This window comes from Emydura macquarii, unplaced genomic scaffold (genome assembly GCF_026122565.2).
Source record: "Emydura macquarii macquarii isolate MOO-44397 ecotype Brisbane River unplaced genomic scaffold, CSIRO-AGI_Emac_v2 contig_3692, whole genome shotgun sequence".
Lineage (NCBI taxonomy): Eukaryota > Metazoa > Chordata > Testudines > Chelidae > Emydura > Emydura macquarii.
This window is the reverse complement of record NW_027133829.1, coordinates 11,568,059-11,596,002: the sequence shown is the minus strand read 5'-3', so window position 1 is coordinate 11,596,002 and position 27,944 is coordinate 11,568,059. Positions and strand designations below refer to the sequence as shown.

Here is a 27,944-nt window from a genome sequence, read left to right as displayed (position 1 = left end):
CCGGGGAAGCCCACGCGGGGCCGTGAAGCGAGGCTCGGGCACCGCCAGGGACCGTGCGCCTCGGACCCGCGGGTGGGCGGCCCCCGTGCTGGACTCGGCTGTCCCCGGCAAGCAGAGAAGATGCGGCTGGGCTGGGCTGGGCTGGGGGCGGCCCCGGGTCTGTAAATCGGGGCTGTGAGCTGCGCTTTGCCGCCCCTCACTCCCCACTCCCGGCCCCTGCTGTCCGTGTCCCCCCCCTGCCCCCCCCCAGCTCTCTGGGAACCCCTCAGTCCTGGCCGGCAGGGCTGGACGTGCTGGCTCTCCTGCGGCTGAGGTTCCAGCCCTGGGCCCTACATGGAGCTGAGCCCCGTGGGGGCGGGGGAGGGAAGCCGGAGCATTAATTGACTGCTTTGCCTTATTACGGTCCTGGCCCTGGCGTGTTGCATCATCAGATGCTCTTGTTGCAGGGGTAGGCTGCGGAGTGTCTCCAGCAGGCACCAGATCAGCAGCTCCCCCTTAGCCAGGTGCCAGGCAACCCCAGCAGGGGTCTAGGTTTGTTCCAGCTGCAGATGAAGCGTCACTTGCCTTGTTCGCACTAGGTTAAACCAGCCGGTGGAGTTCTGCTGAGACCCACTCTGGCCAGGGTGGCAGGGAGATTGGTAAAGGGGATGCATCAACTCCGGGCTCCCAGGCTATGGGTGCGCTGGGGCATCTCCACGTCTGCACAGCTCCTCTGGGCTGCCCGTCTGCTCCTTGGCTGCCTGCAGCTCGCCCAGCAGGAAGTGCAGTGAGAGCCTGGCTGCTTTGGTTAATCCTCTCTCCGCTCAGCTCCGTGAACAGCCGGTCCTGCCGAGTCGGTGCAGAGTTTGGGCTGAGAGGGTGCACAGCTGGCCCCAGAATTACAGCTTTTGTGTAAGATCCGTATGGCCTTTCTAGCCCTTGTGGGGTAAGGCTGGGCCATGGAGTGCGCAGGCCGTCTGGAAGAGCAGCTCTGGGAGCTGGGACCTGCTGACACCCTCTGAATGGGGTGATAACTCTGAACCCTAATGATGGCAGTGGCATAAGTGTCATGGTTGTTAGCTCACTGCTGGTCATTTCAGCAGGAATGTTCAGCTGCTCCGGGATCGAGGCTCTTTCAGGTGTGCATGGTCCCTGTGGCTGTACGCTGGCGTTTGCACTCTTCCAGTGACTTCCCACGTGTCTGGGAGGTCGCAAGCTGAGGTGCAGAGCTGGCTCCCTGAGCAGTTCAGTGGGTGGTGCGATGGAGACCCTCGGTTTTAATGTGAGGGGGTGCGTGGGCAGGAGGGGCTGTCGGAAGGAGCCTTTCCCAGGCTGCAGTGGGGTGGAGGGAGCCACTGGGCTTCCTGGTGTGCGGGTGACTTTCAGTGCCTGTGTGTGAGAGGCATCGTGGAGCTGGCCCTGTGGCTCCGTGCAGGGCTTTGTTGTCAGTGGGTTTGGATTTGTGGCAGGAACCAAGGCAGGGCCTGGGCTGTGTGCAGCGCTGCTTAGCATGTGAAGGGCTGGAGAGAGGTGCTGCAGCATAGCCTGCGTGTCCACAGGATTTTTTTTTAAAAAGGCTTCAGAGGTGATCCTAGCAATTACCAGCTTGTATGTTTCGCTTCAGGGTCAGGCAAACTGGGTGAAATTACAGTAAAGGACAGATTTGCCAGACACACAGATGAACACAGTGTGTTGGGGAAGAGTCAACATGGTTTTTGTAAAAGGAAATCATGCCTCACCAATCTACTAGAATTATTTGAGAGGGTCAACAAACATGGGAACAAGGGTGATCCCGTGGACAGAGTGTACTTGGACTTTCAGAAAGCCTTTGACAAGGTCCCTCACCAAAGGCACTTATGCAAAATAAGCAGTCATGGGATATGATCCCATGGATCAGTAACTGGTTATAAGATAGGAAACAGAGGGTAGGAATAAATGGTCAGCTTTCAGAATGGAGAGAGGTAAATAGCAGGTCCCCCCAGGATGTTTACTGGGACCAGCGCTGTTCAACTACTCACAAATGATCTGGAAAAGGGGGTAAACAGGGAGGTGGCAAAATTTGCAGATGATACAAAACTACTCAAGATCATTAAGTCCAAAGCAGACTGTGAAGAGTTAAAAAGGGATCCCACAAAACTGGGTGACTGGGCAACAAAATGGCAGATGAGATTCAGTGTTGATAAATGCAAAGTAACGCACATTGGAAAACATCATCCCTACGATACATACAAAATGCTGGGGTCTAAATGAGCTGTTCCGACTCGAGAAAGAGATCTTGGATTCATCGTGGACAGTTCTGTGAAAACATCCACTCAACGTGCAGGAGCAGTTACAAAAGCTAACGTGCTAGGAAAGGGACAGATAAACTGACAAAATATCATCATGCCTCTGTGTAAATCCCTGGTACACCCACCTGGAATACCGGGCACAGAACTGCACACAATCTAAAAAAAAGCTACATCAGAACTGGAAAAGGTGCAGAGCCGGGAACAAAAATGCTTGGGGCCATGGAACAGCTTCCAAATGAGGAGAAACGAGAGAGACTGGGACTGTTCAGCTTGGAAAAGAGACGACAGGGGGGTTCTGACAGAGGTCTATAAAGTCATGACTGGTTGGAGGAAGTGACTAGGGAAGTGTTGTTTACCCCTTCACGTAACACCAGAACCGGGGTCACCCAGTGACATTGCTGGGCAGCAGGATTTAAACCAACAAAAGGCAGTGTTTCTTCACACAGCGCACAACCAGCCTGGGGGACTTGTTGCCAGAGGATGTTGTGAAGGTCAAATGTGTAACGGGTTCAGATAAGCGCTCGCTCCATTCCTGGAGGACAGGCCCAGCAGTGGCTGTTAGCTGGGATGGGCAGGGACGTAACCCCGTGTGCTGGGTGCCTTAAACCTCTGACTGCCAGACGCTGGGAGTGGATGGCGGGACGGCTCGCTCCATAATTGCCCAGCTCTCTTCACTCCCTTGGACGCAGCCGGCACTGGCCGCTGTCGGAAGACGGGACATGAGGCTGGATGGACCCAGTGTGGCCGTTCTGGCGTGCGCTGGGAGAGTCCCCTGCTGCATCGGGCCCCTCCTTCCCAGTCCTTCCCCCGACCAAGTCATTTGCTAGGACTGAGCCTGATCAGGGCCAGCTTGTCGGGGATGCTCGCCAGCCTCCCCCGACGGCCCCCGTGTGTGAGCAGCCCGGCGGCCCTGCCGGCGCCCAGCGTGTGTTCGCAGCACCGTGGGCGCCTCTGGAGTGACACTTTCCTGTCTCGTGCGGTAACGACCCTCGTGCGAGCGATGATTGCACGGCGCGGCGACGCGCCTGCCGTGAGCTGTGGACGCAGGGAAGCACTGATGACTGACCCGTAAGCCTTCAGGCACGAGGGGAGGGGCTGGGTTTACACAGACGCTCAGGGACTCGTCCCTCTGGGGGCCCAGCAGGATTCACAGCATCTGTTCTCCGCCCCCCTTCCCGTCAGTGCTCTCGGAGCACAGGCCGCACGAGGGGCGCCGCACCCAAGGGCATCTGTCGGAGTGGCAGGTCTCAGAGCCTCGCCGGGGGGTCCTGCTGCCAGCCCCCCGTCTGGCCAGGGGTGTGAGACGTGGGAAGGATTCGCAGACGGGGGGCTCCTGGCTGGAAGCAGTCTCATGGGTGACACTCCTCATTCAGGTGGTGGTTGCCATCCCGGGGGGGGATCCAGCCCAGCGTCCCGTCTGTGACAGGAGCCAGCACCCGCCACGGCAGAGCAGGGGATGAGAACCACCCTGGGCAGCAGCTGGGCGATTTCTTCCCAGCCCTGGCACGACGACTCTGGTGTCAGGAGCTTAGACTCTTCCTCTTCCTCTTCCGCCGTGGACTGGGGGTTCCTTCTCTGCACTGGCCTGTTTGGCAGGCTCGGAGCTCTTGGAGCCTCCTCTCGCAGGGGCCGTTCGTGGGCTTTCCCAGCCCCCACGTGCGAGGCGCTGGGTTTTCTCTTGCTGCCCAGTCACGCCTTCTCGGGGCAGCTCACACTCGCTGGGGCAGGGACTGTCTTCGCCCCCAGGGTGTCTGAAGCGTGGCACATCGGGGCCCTGATCCCTGACGGGAGCCTTCGGTGTCTGGCCTTTCAAACTGGGAGCTGTGTCAACAGCGGGACAGGCCAGGCCTGCCCCTGATGGGACCCTCTGTGCACAGGTCTCATGAACTCCGCCCGGAGCCTTCTGGGGAGGGAGCAGAGAGTGGGCGTGATGGGGAAAATGCCAGTTCTTCACCAGACTCCCCCACCTGCCTGGCTGCCCCCATCGGATGCACGGGCTGGGGCGGGGGCTGCTGGAGCCCGAGACGTTTTCCAGCACATGGGGCCAAGAGAGGCCAGGAGCCAGCCCTGAATCGAGTCCACGGGCCACAGTGGTTGCCGCAGTAAGCACATGAAAGCCTCGGGGGCTCAATGGCGCCGCCCCTGCTTTTGCCAGCTGTGGATTGGGCCCCATGCACCTGTCACCTTCCTGTGGGCTGGGGGCACCTGCCGCCACGCAAAGGGGACCCCTGTTGGCACCTAGTGACGCGACTGGCTGCGGTGGCTGAGTCTGGAGGGGTCCAAGATGGGGCGCAGCTAGGCAGAGCCATGGGGGGGGAGGCTGGCACATGGGGTTGCTTCAGCCCCCTCTCACTGCCTGGCGCACCTCAAGGAGCACCCCCAGGGGTGCTCTGCTTGTTGGGTCTGGGAGTGGCACCGCTAATCCCATCACAGGGGAAGTTGAGGCAGAGGAGGGCCCCGAGGTGGGCGGGGGGGCGTGCTCTCCGTCAGCACTCTTTACCCAGGGCGCTGCACCTTCCGATCAGGGGGCTGCTTGGCATTCGGTGCCTCCTTCATGTCATCAGTGGCAGCTTCGGTTTTAATGAGGGCCAGATTGCGCCACCCTGGCTCCGGGCAAGTGGCCCCTGTTCTCGAGTCGCCCTCCTGACCTGTCTCCCCAAGGAGGGGGCTCCAGGTAATTGCTTTCCTGGCATCTCGTCAGCCCATTCTGCGGCCTCCTGTCCTGCCCCCTTCCTGCTGTGACTGCGTGTGGGGGCAGGCCGTCCTCCGTCGCATTTCACGGCTCATTGGGCCCTTTGTTCTCCTGGGTGAGCCCTGAGCCTCCCTTGGCTCCAGGATCTAAGGCAGGAGCCGTCTCTCTGTGGGACGGATCCTCGGCTGCGGGCTACGTGGATTTTTACAGCGGCTGGGGAGCTGGGCCTGTGGCTCGCCGTTTCCCTAGCAGAGCTGGGAATTGTCCTGCTCTTTCTTTCTTAGATCAGGACCAGACGGCAGGAGTCCATCCGAGAAAGGAGCAGTGGGGGGCTGCGGGAGGGGAGAGCGGTGCTGCTCTGGTGAAAGCTGGGTGTGTTTCTGACCCCTGTGTACACTCCTGGATGCTGCCACATTGAGGCTGGAGACGTGTGCGGCTAGTAACGGCTCAGTTAGGGGGACCTTTGTTAAGACGCTGCACCACGGCGTGGATCTGTTCCATCCCGCTCGCCCTCGGGCAAAGACAATGACTGTCCTGTGGGGTCACTTGTCTGATTTTCCAGGGACCATCTCGAGCTCTGTGTCTGCACAGCGTCTCACACAGCGGGGCGCGAGGCGCTACCGTAATACGTACTGGTTTGTGGGAGCTGCAGGTATTCAGCATCTCAGGAACAGGCCATGTGTGTGTCATAGACCCCCCTTCGCCCAGCTTGGGGAGTCCAGTCCAGGCTGATCTACCTGCCCCCTCTCCCCCCATGGTCACATGACCAGCACCTCTCCCAAGCATGCAGAATTCTTCCAGCTTGCTGGAATTTACCCATCTCACATCTGCAGCCCAGGAGCGTGTGCGGCTCCTGCAGAACGGCCTCGGCGCCTTCACGGACCCAGAAGGCCAGGCCAGGCCAGCAAAGAAACATTTTCCTTTGGGAGCTATTCCCAGCAGCTCAGCTCATGGCCCTGCGATCCCAGCAGCAGTTCTGCACCGCAGCATTCGGCCTCGGATCGCCGACAGCCGCCAGCGGGATAGCGGGGTGGCCATGTCCATGGGTGTGGAAGGTGGTTTTTCACCAGCGCCGATTGCTCTTCTTTGATGGGCGGGAAATAAAAGCCCATGGGAGCAGTGAACTGCAACGTGCAGCAGGTCAGACTAGAGGATCCCTTCTGGCCTTAAGTCCATGAGCATCAGACAGAAGGCGGATCAGAAAGGCCAGCATGGCTCAGGTTTGCTTTCCAAGTAGAAATATCCCATTGCTCTCTGCAAAAGCAGGGCGAATCACGCGGGGGTGGCGGCAATTCCTGTGCTGGGCCTGCACACTCAGAACGAGAGGGTGGAGCAGCAGTGAGCAGGGCTGCGGTGCCTGGACAGGGCTCTCTGAACTTGCGCAGGAAGGAGGGCAGAGTTCAGCCCGGCTGAGTCTCTTCATCCTGCACCAGCACTTAAAGGTCTCTTCAAGTGGCCTCTGAATCAGCCCTCTCCAGACGGCTCAGGCAGGCTTGCGTTGCAGAGGAGAGGAAGCCCTGCAGTCTTGCATAGGAGGCAGCTTTGCAAATCTCTGGGCTTCTGCCCGCCCCGTTGGCAGGTGTTACAGAACAGGCTCCCAGGCGTGGCCCTGGCAGAAGGGCGTTGCAGGCAGCGATGAGCCCCTCGGCATTAACCTCTCTTGTCTGCTTTGGGAGCTCCCAGGCATCTGAGTGCATCTAGAACATCGAGCCCTGATGGGGACCTTTCCCCAACCTGTTAATTTTCTTTCTTTGAGATCTTCTGTAGGAGGCCAAGCCTCTCCTGTCTGAGCGGGAGGCCTGCCCCCGTGGCGGGGCAGTCAGCGCTGAGTTCCCGTGTTCAGACGGCTGCAGTCGTTTGCTGATGATCATTGAATCGGTCTGGCAGGTTTTTCTATTTGGTTTTGCTTTCGAAGAGTTCAGCTGACGGTGCAGAGGCAACCGGCCACTTACGTGGGAGGCGTGACATAGTTTCGTTGCTTTGAAGGCCAGAAGGGACCATTGGGATCATCTATTCTGACCTCCTGCGTCGCACAGGCCACAGACCTGCCCTGAGTTAATTCCTGCTTCAAGTCCAAGAGCTGTGGTTGAACGGGAGCGTAGCTTTCGGAAAGACATCCAAGCCTGATTTAAACATTTCCCGCCTCGGGGAATCCACCACCACCCTTGCTAAGCTGTTCCAGTGGGTGATGATCCTCACCGGTCCAAAAACCGATGCCTTATTTCTAGCCCGAAGTTGTCAGCTCAGGTTTCAGCCTCCAGCCATGGGCTCGTGTGAGACCTTTTTGTGCTGGCTGCAAGAGGCCTCTGCTATCAAATGTCTGTTCCCCACGTCGGTATTTACAGACTGTGACCAAGCCTCCCCTTCACCGTCTCTTTGTTACGCTGAATCGATGGCGCTCCTGCAGTCTGTCCCTGCAGGGCATTTTGTCCAGTCAGTCAATCATTCTTGGGACCCTTCTTTGAATTCTCTCCAGTTTCTCAATATTCTTCAGCTGTGGACAGCAGAGCAGAACCCAGCAGCGGTCGCACCCCTGCCAAGTACAGAGGTAAAACAGTCTCTCTGCTCTACTCCGGGTTCCCATATTTGTGCACCCCGAGATCGAATTAGCCCTTTGGGTCACCTCGCTGCACTGGGAGTGCATGGTCAGCGGATTATCCACCATGACCGCCAGACCGTTCTCAGAGTCCCTGCTCCCTAGCATAGCCCATTCCTGCAAGTGTGGCTGAGTTCTACACTCCCCGTTTGCATTTAGCCCTATTAAAACACACATTGTTTGCTTGTGCCCAGCTTCCCAAGTGACCCAGGTCTCTCTGTGTCAGCGACCTCTGTGTTATTTACCACTTTCCCAGTCTGTGTGTCATCTGCGAACTTCATCAGTGGTGGTTTTATGTTTTCCTCCAGGTCACTGATAAAGCTATTAACTAGCATTGGGCCAAGAACCCCACTAGACACAAACAGACCTGCCTGGTGATGGTTCCTCACCCGCAGTTCTATTCTGAGACCTATCAGCTAGCCAGTTTTTACTCCATGCAGCGTGTGCTCTGTCCATTTGGCATCACTCTGGTTTGTGAATCAGAATGTGGAGTGCTACCAAGCCAGAGCCTCACAGAAGTCTGTTGTGTCAGCGCTGTTACCTTCACAGCCAAGCTCGTAGCCTCATCCCAAAACGATGTCAGGTTAGTTTGACATCAGCAGCAGTCTCGGTGTTCATCGGGGCTGGCACAGGAGATCTCGGAGGAGGAAATTTCCCCTTTCTGTCTGGGACCCTGTGAAGATTGGTTGCAGAATCCTATGCCAAGGATCCTCTTGATGTAAGATAATGCAGAGAGAGCTGGCGCTGGCCCGACTAGCTGGACAAAGGGCAGTGCGCTGAGAGAGTGCCAGGGCTTAGAGTGGAGGGGAAGGCAGCCAATTGCCACCTGTGGTATTTGCTGGTTGCCGTTGCTGCCCAAGATGACGGGGGTGCTCAGCGCTGTGCCTGCCGAAAGGGACGCACAGGGTGGTGCAGGCAATGTATGCAGCCCTGTGGCTGCTTTCGGGGGGATTGCACACACTAGCCACACTGGAGCTGCCTCTCTGCAGGTGCCGTGACGGACAGAATGTGGGAGCAACGTCTCGCTGAGCGAGCACTCGGCTTGGCTCCGCGCACCGGGGCGAGCTGCGTCCTGAAGCCCCAGGGCAGCAGACTGCGGCGTGGCTCTGGAAGCCAGGCTGCCGCGCTGCAGTCTGACTCGGGCGGATTCCCTTGGAGTCCCTCCTCCTTCGGACTGAGGAAATTTGCAATTCTATTCCAATTTCTCCCTCCAAGGCAGCGGCTGTCTATATATCACCATGGTAACGCTGCGTTCTCTCTCTCCGCGGAATTGCGTGCTGGAAAAATATTAGTTTAAAAAATTACGTTTTGTTTGCACTGAGTGGAGCTGAGGCTGATAGCGGAGAATCTATTGTCCCCAGGTTGGAAAAAATCATGGGTAATAGGCGGTAAAGCCTCTAGGATTGGCCTCAGGCGGCCGCTTTTCACCCCGAGCAGCAATAGTTCCCCTATTAAATCTGATCCGTCCCTGGTTTATTGCACCTTTTAAAACACGTATTTTTGCTTTAAATTTTCCCTCCATCATTTCCCCGGGAGTGGTGCAGCTCTGCCGGCATCAGCGTCTCTGAGCTGAGACAGTAACTGGGAGTGGAAATCGTCTCCCGTTGTAACCGTTAGTCCTGTACATTCACTTCCATACGTGTCGCTGTTTAGGCTATTGTCTGCTGCTTCCCCGTACTGCACGCCCAGCCCGGGGCAGCGTGTTTGTTACTGAGCTGCATCCCACCGCCCGGCTGCAGCTCTCACCCAGGGCAGCAGCCCAGAACTTCTTGTGCAGAAGTGCAGGAGCTGAGAGAGAAACCCCCATTAGCAGCAGAGGGGCGGTGCTGTCCGGGTGAGCAGCTCCACAGAGCTGGTGGTTTACATTAATTGTTGTTTAGTGTTTGTAGGACCCTGCGTGCTGGGCGCTGGACAAACGCAGAACGAAAAGCCAGTCCCTGCGCTGAGGAGCCGACAAGTTACATGTAAGACGAGGGTCGTGGAGAAGGAAACAATGAGACAGGGTTGATCAGCGTGGACAGGCAGCGGTCTCGGCACGCCAGCAGCTGGACCGCTGTTGAGGTGTGGGTTGGCACCGTGGCAAAGCAGAGTTTCAAGGAGGGATCTGAGGGAGGACAATGAGATCGCTTCGCCGACATTTCCCGACACGCACACACCCCCTAGTCAGCTCATTACAGGACTGGCATTTACTTCTAATTTCATGCTCCCTGTCCTTCAGCGGTTCCCCAGGTTTTGTTTCCCTTCGAAGCAGCAGAAGGGCCAGGCGACCTCGGCCCTGTGTGTAGTAAAGGGTCAGGGCTGGGTTTTCTCAAGGACACCCCCGAGGCGTGGGGCTCCCGGCATGCTATAGGAGAGTGCCACGGCGCGATGTGGTGTGGGTAGGGAGAGGGGACCGCAGACCGCTGAGCAGGTTGCTGGGGTGACAGGGCCGTGTATAGAATCTGCCCTGAAGGAGATGCTCACCGTTGGGAGGGGTTGGTTCTATAAATGGCTCCGTTCTGGCTCCTTTCTCCATCGCCAGGAGCGGGTGAGCTGTACGGGGAGAGGGAATGACGAGGGTGTGTGGATGGGGGAACACGGCAAGATGGCACATGCTGGAACAGTGTCTGCATCCCCTGGCAGAGCCTGATCCTGTGTGGTCCTGTGCCCATCCCGGGGTGCTCAGCACTCTCAGCCCTAGATGGGGCCCCACATTTTTGACTCTGTATAAATGAGCTTTCGTAAAGCCAACGAGGGACAGAAACGTTTCCACACAATGGAATAAAGCCAACTGTGCGTCAGCAGGGTCCTTCCCTGCAGGGGCTGAGACCCAGACTGTCGCTAGGCTAAGAAGCTGAAAGTGCAACGGACTATACAGCAAAGGAAAAGGGGCTGGGGGATCTCTGCTATCCCAGCTGGGAGAGATGCTGGGAGTGCCCCAGAGCATCCCCAGTGACGGGCTGGATTTCTCAGGGCACTGACGTCAAGGTGCTGTTAGCGACACAGGCAGAGAAAGGGGTTTGTTGATTTTTACGTTCACGGCGTTGCTTTAAATTAGAAACTAAATGATGTGAGGCAGAGACCGCTCAGTGGTGTAAACCAGGTCGTTCCCATTGCTGCTGCTCCTGCCAAGCCAGTGTACGGCAGATGGGGATCTGGCCCAGATCCTGTCCCGGAGCAGGGGCCATTTCAGGCTTCCTGACGCTTTGGGGAGAATTCTTTTTCCCGGTGTGTATTTTGGATGCAAACGCACCTCAGAATAAGAGAGGCCGTGCTCTACGGGGCCAGAGGCTCAGCTAGAAATGGGTAGATCAGAAAAAGAGAAGAATTTTTCAAGCCACTGGGCCCTGACAGAGAGGAATGCAAGCTCCTCGCCCTGCCAGCGAGAACCGATGGAGCCAGAGCTTGGCAAAGAGGACGAGCCACCAGGCTGGAGCCTTGAGGAGAAACGGGGCATCTTGGTTTCCAAGCCTGAGCAGAGAGGAGGGGGCAGAGCTGTGAGATGCAGGGATTCAGGAGAGCAAATGGCTGTGGCTCATATCTGGGTGCTGGGGCTTCCCACAGGAGCCAGGCCCAGCCGCCTTTGGGGAAGCAGCTTCTTCCAGATCCTAAACCAGGTGCGCCAGGGGTCCCACTTTATTTCGTGTCTAAGTGCTTCCAGGGCCCCCATCACCATAGTACCTGACGCCTCCTAATCTCCTTGTCCTGACACACCCCTGCGAGGCAGGGCCATGCTGCTGCTCCTGCCTTACAGATGGGGAACAGAGAGACTAAGCGATTTGCCCAAGGTCACTCGGGCAGTCTGTGGCAGAGCAGAGAACTGAAGCCAAGTCTGAGTACCAGGACAGTACTCTAATCAGTGGGCTACCCTTCCCCACTGTATGGGAAACAGGAGCGGCAAAGGCAGTAACCGCAGAAGTCAAATCGTTCATGTGGCCAGCAGGGCTAGTGGACGGAGCACAGGACTGGTCATCAGGACTCATGGGTTCTGTTCCTGTCACTGTGCATCTGGACAAAGTCATGTCCCTACTCCAGGCCTCAGTTTACCCATCTTTAAAATGGGGGTAATGACATTCAGCCATGACTTTTTAAAATCGAGTGCTTTGAAATCTAAAGATGACAAATAACTCCACTGTGTCCGTGCAAAGCCTGCCCTGGAGGAGGAGCGGCTAATCGCCAGGGCACAACCCCCTCCCCACCTCCCCAAGGTGAGTTGTTAAGAGTAGTTAGAGATAAGGCAAGTCCCTGCAGGGACTTAGAGCGGCCGGGCTGGTTCATGCTGCGGGAGTGGGACCCACGGTGCTAGGTGCTGCACACATGTCTACGGAGAGGCGTTTACAATCCCCGTGTGAGTGGAAGGGTTCCCTAAGCAAGGGACAAGACGGCAGGTGAACGAACAGATCGATGGGGGTGAGGAACGCAAGGTAACGGGAGTGGCAAGGCAGACGGAGCTATGTGCTCGTGTTTGACTGGTGATGGCTGAAGCACCAGATCTTTCGAGATGTGCCCCTGCAATTGCAGCGCTGTACCCCGGGTGCGCACGCTCTGCCCTGGCCCGTGCGGAGGGCAGGAGACGTTGCTCCCCTTCCACGTCCAAATGCAGATTTTCATTTCATGACCGTGTCTGGTGCAATTTCAGAGGCTGCGTCAAGGCCAGCTGCCTACGTGGCCCTGCGAGCCCAAAACCATCCAGCACAGCAGTGACAAAGCGAGGCGACGTGGGTGAGCCCGGTGGCAAGAGCCAAGTGTGGGCCAGCGCGTGCAGTGCTGGGCACGGGCAGCGTGTCTGAGCTGCAGGCGTGCACTGCAAGCCATCACCAGAGACGACATCCCCGTGTCTGACTCTGCCCTGCTCCGTTTCCCCGGTAAGCCAGGTCACTGGGAAGCGCGTTTGATTGTGACCACGGTTAGCAAATTACCTTCCAGCATTTCCATTCCGTTCAGTTGCTGCGGGGTCAGCCGGCTCCCAAGCCCTCCGAGTGACTGTGGCAAAATGCAGCAAACCCACAAGACACTAATCAAGCCATCAAAATGCAGAGCCTTGTAAGCCGGTAACCAGCAGGGCGTGAGCCGCGGAGGTGGTAACAAAGGACTGATTGTACAAAGGGATGTGCTGGTTCTCCAGCACCTGAAGTCTCCAAATGAAGACTGGGCATTTCCCTCTGACCTGTGCGTCCTAGCTCACCCGCGCGGTCTGGGCTGAATGCAGGAAGTGGTGGTGGGGGGACGGAAGACACATTCGCTGGGAGGACAGGAAAGATGATCATAATGGTCGCTTCTGGCCTTTATATCGAGGAATGACATGGAAGGGCAAACCCCGCCGGGCTGTGTTGTTGTTGCACGGCCCCAGGAAATATGAGCAGGGTGCCGGAGAGGCCTGGGGCTGTCGGTGATCTCTCGTGGCTGCATTGTACGTGGCTGAGAAGGTATTTTTCACTCTGCTAGAAAAGGGCTTCGAGGCCAAGGGTTATCTAGGGAGCAGCAGGAATGTCGGGGGCCGGGTCTGACAGGCTATCATTTAATATCTCGGCGGCACTGAAGGGGATTTGGAGGGGGGAAAATGGCATGAAGTTAAATAACAGTGGCGTTGTCTCGGCATCGTTATAAATAAGCTTTCACCTGCTGCTAATTTCCTTCCTGGTTCCAAAGGCCGTCATTTACTGAACAAAGCCGTGAGAGGAGCTGCTGGAGGCTGCTTCAGAGTGCAGGGGCGGGGGCCCAGCTGAGCGGAGGGGAGTGTGAATGAGCAATCGGGCAGGTCCGTGGGCAGCTGGGAGCCCCTGCGCCTGCTGCAGATGGGATGGTGCCTTGTGCCTGAAGCTGGAGAAGAAGGGGGGGGGGGGGGGGTTGGTAAGGCCGTGCTTACAGTGCGCCCCTCAGCGGCGTGGCTGGATGAAAACCCTGGGGTTTGCCAGGTCTGTGCCCCCTTGCAAATCACCCCCCCACTTCATCCGTGGCTGTCAGATGGGAGGGGTATGGGGGGGGTCATTACAAATGTCTTTCGGTTACTGGCACTAGGGCTGCAGTTCTGCTCCCACACATGATGCGAGCTCCTCACACACACTGCCGGTTGTCTCTTCCCCCTGCCCAAAACCCCGTCCTGAAATACCTCCTAAACGGCCCTACAACGTCCTGCTGTATCCGCAGCGACCGAGGCCGAAGCCGCTCCGCTTCGCGCTGTGATGGGAGCGCGGGCTCGGTGCTAGGGCTCCAGTCCCTCCATGTGTCGCTGACCAGCCGCTTGCCTTTGGTCCGGCTGGGTCTCCCAGCAGAGCCTCTGGCTTCCCATCTGGAGATAACGGTTCCGACCTCCCTCCCTGCGGTGCTGGGGCTTGGTGCTTGTGAAGCCTTGGATTCAGAGACTCATCCGGTCTGAGGCCAGAAGGGCCCAGGGTGACCATCTCGCCTGCCCCCCTGTGTGACACGGACCAGGGACCTGACTCTCAATAATCCCTAGGGCAGAGCTTCGGAAAACAGCCCACCTTGATTTAAAAACTGCCAGCAATGGAGAATCCCCCCCGACCCTTGGGAAATGGTTGCGAAGGTTAATTTCGCTCCCCATTAAAAATACCCCTTGTTTCTAGTCTGAACGTGTCTCCTTCAGCTTCCCGCCATTGGAGTGTGGTAGACCGTGCTCTGGAAAGCCCGTTATTAAATATTTGTTCCCCGTGTAGGTGCTTGTAGACTGTATTCCAGGCACCCATCACCGTCTCTTTGCTGAGCTCAATGGATGGAGCTCCTTGAGTCTCTTGCTATCCGGCAGGGTCGTCTTCGAGTGCTTGCTCACGTCCACTCCTTTGTAGGTGCGTGTGCGCCCCGGGCATGGTTGCTGGAAAATTTTTCCCCTTAGCAGATCCCATAGGGCCGTCTCCGGCACGTCTTAGAGCCCCGCGCACATGCCGTGGTATATGAGGCGCTGCCGGCCCTGCGCCCCCTCCGTCCCTTCTTTCTGCCACTGACAGTTACTGGGACTGGGCTCTTGCTTGCTCCAGCCAGTGCCTCTTAGCTGCAGCCTTTTGTTTTATTGCTACTTGGTAAGTGGCTGTTTAGCTCCTTCTTCGTTACTGCTCTTGTAGTTAAGGTGGTCCTGTTAGGGACCTCCACCCGGCCTCGGGGTATGCCCCGATCTTTAAGCCTTGTAAATCCTGCGGGAAGCCGATTAGCGACCCCCACGAGGACTGTTTAAAGTGCCTTGCGGAGTCTCATCAAAACGACAAGTGCCGCACCTGCCAGGCGCAGGTTCAGACGGAGGACTCCAAAGGAGGAGATCTCCATCTGAAGGCCGAGTTAATGGAGGCGGCACTGAGGCTGGTGTAGGAACCATCCTGCTCCCTTTCAGCACCGGGGCGGTGCAGAGTGCTGCACCGGCACTGACTTCATTGCGGCCCCAGGCTTCCTCTTCACTGATGAAGAAGCCCAGGAAACAACGTCTGACAGACGACTGCTCCCCTGCGCGGAAGAGATCTAAGGACATGGGGTCGAGCTCTGAGGCAGCTCAGAGCCAGTGCCCCGAGCAACCCCTGCAGGGGGAGTTTTCGCCCGGGACTGTGAGCTCTTCCGCAGAGCGTCCCCCGTCTCCGGAGTGCGGGAGGGGAGCTCTGAGCGATCCGGCTAGCATGCGCGGTGTTCTTTCCCTTCTTGAAGGGCAAGGTGATTCCGGTCCTGACGGACAACACCGCCACAATGTACTATATCAACAGACAGGGCGGGCCTCGGCTTGTTCCTCAGCCCTCTGTCTGGAGGTGGTGGGTCTCTGGAATCTGGCGATAGGCCACGATTTCCACCTGGTGGCCTCTCACCTCCCTGCTCTCAAGAACACCGCAGTGGACCGGCTCAGCAGGTCCTTGGTACCTTCTCCCGAGTGGACTCTCCACCCTCAGTCGCCGACACGATCTTCCGGGGGTGGGGTTCCCCACGTGGAACTTTTCGCCTCCAAGGTCAACCAGAAGTGCAGCCGGTTCTGCTCCTTTTAGGGGCGGGACGAGGGGGCCGTGTCAGACGCCTTCCTCAGTCCCGGTCGGGGGCTGCTGTACGCATCCCCTCCCGTCCCGTAAATACACAAGGTCCTATTAAAGATCAAGTAAGACAAGGCGAGAGTCATTCTTATTGCACCCATGTGGCCTGGGCAGCACTGCTTCACGATGCTCCTGGAGCTGTTGGTCACCCTCCCCTGGAGCTACCAGGGTGGCATGACCTCCTTTCCCAGGACCAGGGGCGCCATCTGCACCTGGACCTGGAGTCCCTCCGCCTGAATGGCTGAGCTGGGAGGAACAAGCTTGCTCGTCTCAGGTGCAGACTGTGCTGGTGAGTAGCTGGGAGCCCTCCATGAAGAGGTTCACTTGCTGGCGCCGATCCAGGTGGCCGTAGACGACTACTGCCTTGCTGAAGGTGCACCTGGCTGCCATCTCCGCTTTCCTTCCCCCGGTTCACAGGAGATCAGTTTTTTCCCATGCCATGGTGGTGAGATTTCTGAAGGGCATAGAAAAGCTGTAACTGCAGGTTGGGGGTCCCGTACCCACCTGGGACCGGAATTTGGTCCTCTCTAGGCTCATGAGGGAGCCATTTGAGCCCATAGCAACTTGCCCACTTCTGCTACTGGCATGGAAGATGGCCTTCTTGGTAGCTATCAGATTGGCTAGGAGGGTGTCTGAAATCAGGGCACTCACCTCGGAGCCGCCCGATATGATTTTTTGATAAGGATAAGGTCCAGCTGAGACCTCACCCGGCTTCCTGCCCCAGGTGGTATCACAATTCCACACCTACCGGGACATTTTCCTGCCAGTGTTTTTTCCCAAAGCCGCATGCTTCCGAAGAGGAGAAGAGATGACATACGCTGGATGTACGCAGAGCCCTGGCTTTCTGCTTGGAGAGGACAAAGCCGTTCCGTAAGTCCGTGCAGCTGTTCGGCGCAGTGGCTGAAAGGATGAAGGGCCAAATATAGAACAGAACAGAAATATTTATTGAACACCGCTGCCTTTTCTACATGATTGATATTTCTGCCATTTCCATCTAATACCATTGTCAGGATTCTTTTTGTTCTTAATATATTGAAAAAAATTCCTTGTTGGCCTTAAACCTGCTGGCTGTAGAAGTCTCCTTGTGCCTCTTGGCTTCCCTTATCAATTTTCTACAATTCCTAACTTCTGATTTATATTCATTACTATCAACTTCGCCTTTCTTCCATTTGTATATATTATTATTTCATTTTTTACATCTGCCTTCACTTTCTCTGTAACCCAAATTTGTTTTTTAACCAGCCCAGCCTTCTTCTTGAATTGTGAGATTGACTTTTTGGTCATCTGGTAAGGTGTTCTTAAATGATTTCCAATTATTCACATTTTTCTGATTAAAGTCTTCCTCCCAGCTGATTTGACTCATAATTGTTTTCAACTATGTGAAATCAGCCCTGTTCAAGAACCAAGTATATATTTTCCTAGCCTGGATTTTGTTCTGCTTGCACATTATAAATGTGAGCATCATGATCACTTGTATCTAGAGTATCTTAATTTTTAGTGCTGTGATCTGCTCCTTTTTATCCGTTAGGACAAGGTCTAATACAGAATTCCCCCATGTTGGCTGCAACGCTTTTTGGGTTCGGAAATTGTCTGCTCTAATGTTTAGAAATTCCATGGATGTTTTCGTTCTGGCAGCGTGGGACCTCCAGCATATGTTACTCAAACTGATCACACAGTGTGACTTGGTGGTCTGTGACAGACACCAAACAGTGCTGCCTCTTGTGCTTTCTCTGTTAGGACATTGATCCATAAGCATTTACGATCATTTTCTTCCGCATTATCAGAGGCGTAGCCAGAACTGATTTTTTGGCAGGCCCTGTGGTTGACGGGTGGGCACAAGCTTCTGTCACAAGCGTTTTACAGAGGCTGATAAAAACGTGGGATGAATTGCTTAAAATCTGATTGAGTTGGCCTGCTTTCAAAGTGGATGGGCCATGGCCTACCCAGGCCCACCCGTAGCTGTACCACTGCACGTTATCAGTGCCTTGGAAACAGGTAATGTCCTTTTTGAGGTAGTACGCTTGTCCCCCGGCGTAAGAGTGCGGGGAATATCCAGCCCATTTGATCAGCCAATCGCACTAAAGATGCAGTGATCTAAAAGACGAGATGCTGGAGCGTTTCACCACCTTTCGTAGCTGGCAGATTATACAGCATTGAAAACCCTGGGGTCGGGCACCAGCAGCTTCAGAAATACTTTGTGAGCGGGGTCAGCGAGGCAGAGCTGTGTGTGTCACGGGCCTGGAGTCCGGGGACGGGGACAAACCCAGAGTGGTCTGGCTGAGATTGGGACTCTGCAACTCGAGTCCTATGCCGTGTCTTTCAGACCGAGCTTTTTGGCACCAGGCCTGTCACTTGCGCTGGGTGGGCATGTGCACACGCGCGTGCAAGGCCTGGGATAATGGGGCCCGGACCTAGGGGGCTTCTGCACTACAGCAATATAAGTGTTAAATCATTTTAAAATGAGCTCACGATGGGTGGGAGTTTGTGTCCTGAGGAGCCACTAACCCAACAGCCCCAAATGTGCACCATTAACTCTACCCCTGCTTCCAATGTGGCGCAGCCGCTCTCAGGGCAGTCTGTCTGTGGTGCACGTTAGAGCACTTTGGGAAAATCAGCACTTGAACATAAAAACTGCTATTCGGGGTCAGACCAAGGGTCCATCCAGCCCCGTGTCCTGTCTGCTGACAGCAGGCAAGGCCAGGTGCTTCAGAGGGAATGAACAGAACAGGCAACCATCGAGTGATCCCTCCCGTTATCCATTCCTAGCCTCTGGCAAACAGCAATCGCTGCCTATCCTGGTTAATAGCCATTGGTGGACCTGTCCTCCATGAACTTACCTAGTTCTGTTTTGAACCCTGCTATAGTTCTGGTCTTCACAACATCCTCTGGCAAGGAGTTCCACAGGTTGACTGCGTGTTGTGTGAAGAAGTACTGCCTTTTGTTCGTTTTAAACCTGCTGCCTTTTCATTTCATTTGGTGACACCCTAGTTCTTGTGTTATGTGAAGGAGTGAGTAACACTTCCTTATTCACTTTCTCCACACCAGTCATGTTTTTATTGACCGCTCTCATGAAAGCTGTGTTTCTTTTTTTAACCCTGACTCAAACTGGGGCAGTCAAGCCTTGGAGTGACCGGTATCTCTGCAAATCCATATACCTGTCTCTGTGCAGCATGCCCAGGGCTCAGAGCCTTGCTGAATTGCTGCATCTTATTCTGGGGAGGGGTAGGGCTAGGTCCCCATCCTGCAAGGTGATGGGCATCCTCTGTCCGCTCAGCGCCTCTGGAGTTATGCCCCACCTGGCAGGATGGGCCCTTGTTCCCCGCGGGGGCAGGAAAGTCAATGACTCCAAATATCTCTGCCCAGACGGCGGGAAGCTGGATGTGCTGCTGGACCTCACTCCTTCGCTTTAATCAGCAGGGCAGGGAGCGTCTATTCATTGCCCCCGCGGCATTCATCAGGGTCACTGCAGATGGTCAGGTGCGGGATGCTGGGGATTTCTGTGGGCCCCCCGGTGCTTCCTATCACCTGGCCCGCCCCAGTGCCTGCAGTTCAGGAATTCCCGGACCCTTGCCCCGCTCAGCGCTGCACAGCCAGGTTCTTTGCGTTCCCAGATGCTTTATGTCACCGGTTGGGGGCACCCTGCAGCTGTTTCTCTCCACCAGGCGGGGGACAGACTGGGGCATCCATCAAGTGCCGGTGTCACCGGGGGCCAGGCCACAGTGGGGAGGGAGGGAGGGAGATCGGAGCCGGGGGCTTGGATTTGATCCTTTGCTCTGGGTGAGACCCCCGAGGCCGGAAATATCCAGGAGACAACGGATTTGACCCTCCTTTGGTAGCCTGGGGGACAGCCTGGGGGACTCCCTCGCTGGGAGTAGCGCAAAGGGGGGGGACATAGCAGGGGTCTTGTGGGGAAGCCCCCAGGCTGGCAATGCACGAGGGGCACCTGTGATGGAGTGGAGTCGGGTGGGGATTTCCCCTTTGGCAGATGCTCAGTGGCCATCTCTGGCCCAGTAACCTGCTAGCCTTCCCTGGGATCCTGATCCCGAGGGAGCCTGTTTAAAGGGCCGCTGAGGGAACAGGCCTGCGGATGGGGCTGGGCCTTTGCCCAGCGCTTCCTTTTCTGTGCTCTGCCCTGGCACGGACACCAGCATGGGGCCGAGGACGGCGTTTGCTGGTGAACAGCGGCAGGGACCCAGCAAGGGGATTTGTGTGTGTGTGTGTGTGTGTGTGTGTGTGTCACACCCACATGGCAGCAGTGTTAACTGGTGCCGGGGCTAAGGACAAATAAGTTGCATGCAGACGATGCTTCCCACCAGACTGCGCCAAGCAAAGATGATTTGGTCGGTTTGCCCCCGGCGCTGCTCTCCCTTGCTCGGGGGGCTGCGAGCAGGGTGTCTGAGCTAGAGCCAGGCGGGTGGCTGGTTGTCTGTAACGGCTCCTCGTTCCCACACCCTCCTGACACCTGGGAATGAATCAGCACCGCCTCTGAACTTCAGGAGACACGCCTGAGCCCCTGGCAAGCCAGGTTCAGTGCATCTCCCCTCTTAGTTCTGGTGGGGGAAACCTGACTCCAGGAGCAACAAAGGGGTCTGTGTTCATGTCTCCTGTGTGCGAAACTTGAAACACGGTTTATTTTCCAAACAGATGTTTCTACCCTTCAGTCTGGGAGCTGCTTTGATGCCACTGAAAACAAACCTGGGAGCATTGGGCTAGATCTGGGGGGGTCTAGAGCTCCTGACAGCCACAGTGTGTGTGTGCGTGCGTGCGTGCGTGTGTGTGTGCGTGCGCGCGCGGGGGGGGGGAGAAATGGCAGCCAGCCTCCAGTCCAGACATTCCTGGGGTCCGGCCTCTCCCTAGAGACAGGCTTGTTCCGGGGGAGCTGGGGTAGGTTGAGAGGCAGGTGTGATGTGGCTTTGCCTTTGTGCCATGGTCTAAACGTGGCTCAGCTGCAGAGAGGCGACCTGGGGGGCCTCCCTGCTCATTTCTGTGAGTTCAGAAACGTTCAGCTGGTGCGCTGCGTTCTCAGCGGCGGGGCCCCGTGCGTTGGGCTCTATGAGGATGCTCGGCGTTTGCCGCGTCAGCGCCAGGGGGCGGCGTTTCCGGGCTTTGCTGCACATCCACGCGGGCAGCTGTCCATGTTACCGAGCTGCTCATTGCTTTGACGCCGGCTGCGTGATCCCCCCGCCCTGGGAGCTGGGTGGCGGCGTGAGCGTGTGGGGCGAAGGGAGCTGGCCCTGCTCCTGCTCACCCTGCAGTCAGGGCCTTCACAGGGCGACAGGCAAAGAACTAATACGTGGCCAGGCTTGTGCGCGCCCGTAGCCTGCGGAACCCGCTGCCACAAGACCTTGTTGGGCCAAGAGCCGAGCCTGGGCCCTTGGCACCGATAACAGCAACATCCAAAGCCAGGCTAATAAATAGTCAAGCCGAGAACCCAGGTGTTGTGACGGGCTGTGAATCCTCCTGCTGCGGGGCAGTGGCCGACCATTAACCTCCGGCCAGTGGGAGGAAAATTCCTCTGCTCGGGGTCTTGAACCTTCCTTGACGCTGGCCGGTGTCCGAGACCAGATGTGGGCTAGCTGGGCCCAGCCTGGCAGCCCCCCTGGCCCTGATCTGTGGTGGAAGAGCGGCAGCCCAGCCCCGGGGGTTTCCAGCTGGCCCTTTGGCCAGCGCTACACCCTCTGTTACGGGGAAACCGTTAAATGTAGCTGTGGCCTGGCACTCGCCTGCCTGCCTCGGGGGAGTCTCAGCCCCTGGCTGTGGGCGGCTGAGCCCTGCCGCCTGTCCGCCCCGTGTCGCTGACCGGTTCTTTTCTCTGCAGGGAGCTGAACGGGAACAACATCACCCGGATCAACAGGAACGACTTCGCGGGGCTGAAGCAGCTGCGTGTCCTGTGAGTCCCCCCGCCCCGGGCCCGTCGCTAGCGGGGTGTCGCTCGCCCCATCGGCAGCACCGTGGGGCCTGGCCTGGCCGGGCTGACCCAGGCTAGGAGAACTGGTGCGAGTGGGGGCGGAGAAGGGCTCGCAAGCCCCTGCTGTCAGACCCGTGATGTGAAGGGGGCTGGGGCCGGGTGCAGGCGACTCCTCTGACGGGAAAGGGAACTCGGATGAAAGGAGCTGAGTGAGACTGTGCATAGGGGTCCTGCCCCACACGACTGTCGGGGACCCCCCCCCCAGGGGAGGTGTTGCCTGGTTACTCCGATAGCCCAGAGGGACTTAGACCCCCACCCCCCGGCTGGCGTGCCCGCCAGGTCCATGGAGGTTGGCTGATGGCGAGGGAAGCGGCTGGAAGCTGCGGCGGGAGCTCTCCTCAGGGCGTGAAATGCAGCCCCCGGAGGGAGCATCCCTTGCCCAGCCGGTCCCCGTGCCGGTCCCACGGCGGCTGTGCGGGGCATTCCCAGCGAGCGAGTCCTCTCGGCTCTGACCCCTTCTCTGCCTCCCTTTCCCAGGCAGCTGATGGAAAACCAGATCAGCACGGTGGAACGGGGAGCCTTCGATGACATGAAGGAGCTGGAGCGGCTGTGAGTGCCTGGGGGTCTGCGAGGCAGGGAGGGGCACAGGGGAGGGGCAGCAACAGCCCGGGGGCCGGTGGCTGTGCTGTTGCACGGGGTGGGGGGCGATTTGGGTGCAGCCCGCTGCTCCCCCGTGCTGCACTCATCCCCTGGAGCAGAGGAAGCACGAACTGCTCTGCAGTGGTTTCCCTCTGGCTGATCCAGGAGCCTGACAAAGAACCGTGTGGGGATGGGAGGGGATAATGAAGAGAACTGGGGGTGGGGGGGACCCTGGAGCAGACCCTTGTCCATCCCCACTCTCCAGAGCAATCCAGGTGCAAGCAGGATCTCTGTGGAGGGCAGGGCGTGGTGGTGCCTTCCTTGTCTTGGCTGGGCGCCGTGCTGTGGGACGGGCCCTGCTCCCTCGCTAACACAGGCAGATGGCTGGGGAGCAAACCTTTTTATACACCAGCTGCGGAGCTGCCCGGCATTTACACTCAGCCGCTTCCCAATCTGCTCCTTTTCCCTCGTGGATCAAAATAACTCCTCAGCAGTGTGTGCGCTTAATGAGCGGGTGTGCAAAGCAGCCACCAGCACAGCGGCTCTTTCAGTGCGGTGCGAAGCCTGCACCTGCAAGCGTTCGGGGGGTATTAGCAGCAGACGTGCTGCCTGGGCACATACCACCGTGGGCTGTGCCCCGTCCGCTCTTGGAAGGAAGCAGGGTCAGGCCGGCTCAGGGCTGGGATGGGCAGCCGCCCAGGCACACACAAGTGCTGCGGGAAGTGGTTCCAGCCCCCATGGGAACGTCTACACTGCTATTTTTAACCCCATAGCGTGACCCTGAAGTCAGTTGACCCCGGCGCTGAGACTTGCTGCTGCGGCTCTTTTCTCGCAGTGTAGACATACCAGTAGGGCTGACCCCAGTACTGCAGTGGGGTGCTGAAGGAGGTGCTCTGCCTTTCACTGAAACTGTGACCGCTAAAGGTCCCTCAGCGCCTGTCCCATAGGGAGGGATGTCCTGTCCCGATTCCGAGCTGTGCAATTCTAGTTTGCCTCTCTGAAACTGCAGGGGATTTCAATCAGAGGTGGTGTCCTCCACTTTCGGTCCTAATCTGTAAGATAGTGTTGCTGTGTGCTTTTTAAACGAGTGCTTGTCCTGCCCCAGAAGTGGCTGCATTTAATGGTGGAGGAAATATACATGGGGTGAAAGGCACTTAAGATACAACCAGTAATCCTGCTTTAGCCGTCAAGTACTGTTAACGAGGGAGATACGTGTGCTAGTTCAGTCAGTGCTAAGTAAAGAGACTCCACCAACGGAAAGCTTGACTCGTTCGAGCAGATCGTGTGAGCTGACGGAGCAGCGGGTTAACGGCCAAAGATGCAGCTGATACTATGGAATCCTCTCACTGCCACAGCTCTGAGCCTGGCCTACACACCGTGCACGCGCACTGAATAAGGCGAACACTTTCCGGGCAGAGTAATGAACCGTTGGAATGATTTACTAGGGGTCGTGGTGGATTCTCCTGTCACTGGCCATTTTAAACTCAAGCTGGGATGTTTTTCTAAGCGATCTGCTTTAGGAGTTATTGTGGGGGTGTTCTGTGGCTGGTGCTATCCAGCAGGTCAGGATAGATGATCACCACAGTCCTTTCTGGCCTGGCAGTCTGCGATTGAACTAAATCGCTTTAGTCATGTCACTGCAACCTCCGTGTGTGGTCAGCCTTTCCAAGTGAAATCAGTGTCCAGACAAGGAAACCGAGGGTGTTTCTAACCCAGCTCAGTTAAATCAATGCAGCTTCTGTGCATAGATGAGGTCTCTGCGTGGCTGCTGAGTCTGGCCGAGGGCGTTTCAGTGAAGGAGAGTAGTACACCATAGCTGCAGCAGGGGGTAAGGCTGTCGTGCTTCACTCTTGCACTGTGGCCTCAGAGTAAAGCTGCTGCCAAGGGCAGGGGGCGAGCTGGTGGACAGGAAGTGCAGGGCACGTGGGTTTGGGACAGGAAGTGCAGTGCACGTGGGTTTGGGACAGGAAGTGCAGTGCACGTGGGTTTGGGCGCTGCTGGAGATTCACCATGTCTGAAAATCAGGCCACTTACTTAGGTGCCTAGATGTGGACTTAGGATCCCAAGTTCGGGTGCCCATTTTTGCAGATCTGTCTTGGTGCCTAGACCTACAGGGCAGGGTGTCCTGCACCTCCCCAGCTAGCTCCAGAACACAGACTGAGAAGATTAAAACTGAAGCCGACAGGCTGCTGTCGGTGGAGACCATGTGAGGTGCTCCCTGATTTTGGCCCATTGCAGTGACTCTGCCAGGGGAAGGGTAACCTCTCCGCGAGACAGCCTGTCCGGGCCTTGGTTTCCAGCCCGCTGGCTCCTTCCACTTCCCATCATCCCAAGCATCCCTCTCTCGTTGTAGCCATCCTGTATCCGACCCCAGGCTCCGATCTGGGCACTGGGAGGGGACCCCTGGTTGATCTGGGATCATTGCCTTCCCCCCTGAACACCTGGCTCCCGGTGACCCTTTTCTCCTCTTCTCCAGACGGCTGAATCGGAACCAGCTGCACACGCTGCCGGAGCTTCTGTTCCAGAACAACCAGGCCCTGTCGCGACTGTGAGTACCTTTGCTGTGGCTTGAGGTTCCGTCCTCCTGCGCTGACGCAGCCCTGTGGGTTCTGGCTCACAGCGGGTGTCGGCGCGGCCACCTCTCCGTGTGGGAACGCAGCCGAGCTCCAGGCTTCAGACCCACAGTTCGAGGCTGCCCCACTGGCGTTAACTGGGGTTTTGTCAGAAGGGGAATTGGTTGGGATGCGCGGAAACATGTTGAATTCGAGTGACGTGAATTCATTGCCCGAAGCCTGCAGTGTGAAAAGAAATCAGCTGGGGAGATCTGAGGGATCAGCATCTTTACGGGCTGTTAAATGTTGCAGTGTCTGACACGGTGCGGAAGATTCGGGCCGGCTGAGCAATGCTGCTATTGTGACACGGGGTTTGTCTGTGCTAATGTGAAACTTAAAGCGAACACAAATGCCACAGGAACCCCAGAGACCCTGGAACGTGAGCCCTTTAAACTGGTCTCTCCCAGACCTCTCCTGCGTCTTTCATTTGGATTCCCTCGTGGGCCTGATCCTAAACTTGCTTACGTTGGTGTAACCCTCTTGACGTGGACAAAGCTACTTCTGATTTTCCCTGCCGTGCCCGGGAGATGAACCGTTCTTGCACGCCCTAAGCAGGGGCTGGAGTTCTCCGTATCCTGGAGATACCGAAACGCAAACCGGGGCCGGCAGTTCTGCCCATCTTTGTATTAAACACCGGGCTGATTCTGGCAGAGTGGGTGTGCTGCGTGACGCGTCAGGCCGATGCTGACGCAGTATCGGGGCTGCGTGTGGATTGCTTCAGAGTTCGACTTGCTCTCAAAGGTTGGGCTGGTGGTTTTCAGTTGGTGCCAGCGTGTGGAACACCAGCTGGCGTTGCGGGGGCGCTGGGTTCTGGCTGGCAGCTGTGCTGGGAGTCGGTTCCTTTGGGCCGTAGCAAAGTGTGGAGGTGCAGTCACTGGGAGGAGAGGGCTGGGGACTGGCATGAAAAACCTGGTGTCGGACCTGGGGTTTCTCAGTGTGGCCGGGACACCTGCCTCTGAAGGCAGCTCTGTGCCTGGGGAGCATTTCCCTGGGGCACGTATGTCAGGGTGTCTAGGGTGGGGCGCTTCTGTGGGGGGGCAGCGAGCTGGAGCAGACGCCGATGCTGGGTGCTGTGGACTGGAAGCGCTTTCTCTGGCACGCTTGCCCTGGACTCCAGGAAGCCTCGCTCCACGGTGACGTTTCTGTCCCAGGATGCAGACGTCACCGCGTGGTTTGCTGGTGGCAGATCATATCTGGGTGGCACAACTTGTGAGCGGTTGGAGACCGCAGTCCATGGTCTAGGGCAGATCCAGGGCAGGGGTCCCCAAACTTTTTCCTCCGTGTCTTCCCCCCCCTTTACCCAGTCCATGCCCCCCAGGAGCTGGAGCTGTGGCCAGGGTGGGGACCAGGGGCCAGGGCCCTGTCCGGGGGCTGGAGGCAGCAGCGGGGTGAGGAGAGGTGTCTGGGGCCTGGGTGCAGCACAGCTGGGGCTGGGGCCGGGGGCAGGAGCGGGCTGAGGAGTGCGACCAAAGCGCGGCTGGGGCCAAGGGCCCAGAGTGTAGCTGGAAACAGGAGTTGGGGTGGGAGCTGGGGGCCAAGGCCGGAGCAGAGATGGGGACAGAGTGGGGTGGTGCTCCCCTTCCACCCCACATGGGGGCTGGCCGGGGCCCTGCTGTGTCCCCCCCGAACATTCTTCCATGCCCCCCCAGGGGCACACCCCACAGTGTGGGGACCACTGACATAGGGGCAGGATGGAGCCGCACGATCTCTTGGGGGGGGGGGGATTTATACTCTGGGCCCCTTTCGGGTGGACGCTGGGCGGGTAGGATGTGGCCAGAGTCGTCCTTAGACCTGGGTCTGCCGTGGGTCCTTCCCCTCTGGTCTGTCTGCACGGAGAGGGGACGCGAGAGAGGCCGAGTGCCATCTGGGTGCTGGGCCGGGCCTGCACGTCCAGCCTCGTCCCATGGGCGCTGAGGGACTGGTGGGAAGCAGCCTGGCTGCCTGCACCGCTGTGCTCTGCGTCGGAGGCCTGCAGCCCGGGGGTGGCTGGCCCCGGGAGAGCTGAGAGCCACTGTTTGGTGCCTGGTTAGTGATCTCCTCTTCTTCCAGTGCCTGCTCGTGTCCCTTCCGTGGTAGGTGTGTGCGCGCCTCCGTGCACGGTTCCCGGACCTTTCTTCCCTTTAGCAGATCCCGTAGGGCTGGCTCCAGCACCCCCGGGAGCCCTGTGCGCATGCCGCGGTATATGAGGCGCTGCCGGCCCTACACCCCTCAGTCCCTTCTTGCTGCCTGTGACGGTTGCTGGAAGTGCTACGATTTGCATCGCTCGTGTTCCTTGGATCCCCCATCCCTTCTTGAACTGCCTCGCTCCCTTCCTGTCCGAATGGGTCATGGTCAGTTTGGACCGCTGGGTCCTTGGCATCGTTTCGGCAGGCTGTGCCCTCCAGTTAGCTTCCGTCCCTCCCACAACCCTCCCTCCCTGTCCATCTTCAGGGACCCCTCTCACGAGCAGCTCCTCGTGCAGGAGGTAGAGACACTTCTCAGCCTGGGGGCCATAGAAGGGGTTCCACCGGACATGAGGGGAAAAGGTTTTTACTCGAGGTACTTCCTCAGCCCAAAGCGAAAGGGGGTGTAAGGTCTATGCTAGCCCTGCGTCGTCTCAACAAATATCTCAAGAGACTGACATTTCGCATGGTCTCCCTAGCCTCCATCATCCCCTCCCTGGATCCAGCAGGCTGGTATGCCGCCCTCGACCTAAAGGACGCATGCATCCACATCTCTGGTTTCCCCACTCACAGACGTTTCCTCCGTTTCGTGGTGGCTGGCTCCCACTACCAGTTTTCGGCATTTCTTCTGCAGTGGTTGGGGAGCTTCATGTACGCGTTTCCGCCCATTCCTCCTCTTCACAAAGTCCTGCTGACCATCAAGATGGATAAGACGGACGTTACCTTCATTGCACCGGCCTGGCCGTGCCAGCACTGGTTCAGCAGCTCATCCGTAACTCCGGCCCATCTCCAAGGTACTGCTTGAGAGTCACCGACAGTGGAATGGACGTGAGCAAGCACTGGAAGAAGAAAAGACGGTTACTCACCTTGTAACTGCTGTTCTTCGAGACGTGTGTCTGGCCCGAGGGGAGGCTGAGGTGATGGAGGGACGGGGAAAGCAAGGAGGCAGCTGCTGATGAAAGGATAATGAATGCAATGGCAGCAGTAACCTTTAGTCGCTAATTAGCGCGTCAGGCTGCATCTGGATCTGAGGCAGGGACTGCACAGCCTCTCCACAGAGAGAAGAAGGCCCTT

General features: G+C 57.5%; 1 protein-coding gene across 1 annotated transcript in view; it reads left to right on the top strand.

Moving 5' to 3' along the window:
• Positions 1–27,944, top strand: part of SLIT1 (slit guidance ligand 1) — a 120,942-nt gene that overhangs the window by 1,454 nt on the left and 91,544 nt on the right. Inside the window, exons 2-4 of the mRNA XM_067537262.1 lie at positions 21,368–21,439; positions 21,995–22,066; positions 24,573–24,644. Of these exons, the coding sequence (XP_067393363.1) occupies positions 21,368–21,439; positions 21,995–22,066; positions 24,573–24,644 (216 nt within the window). The remainder of the gene's footprint in view (positions 1–21,367; positions 21,440–21,994; positions 22,067–24,572; positions 24,645–27,944) is intronic.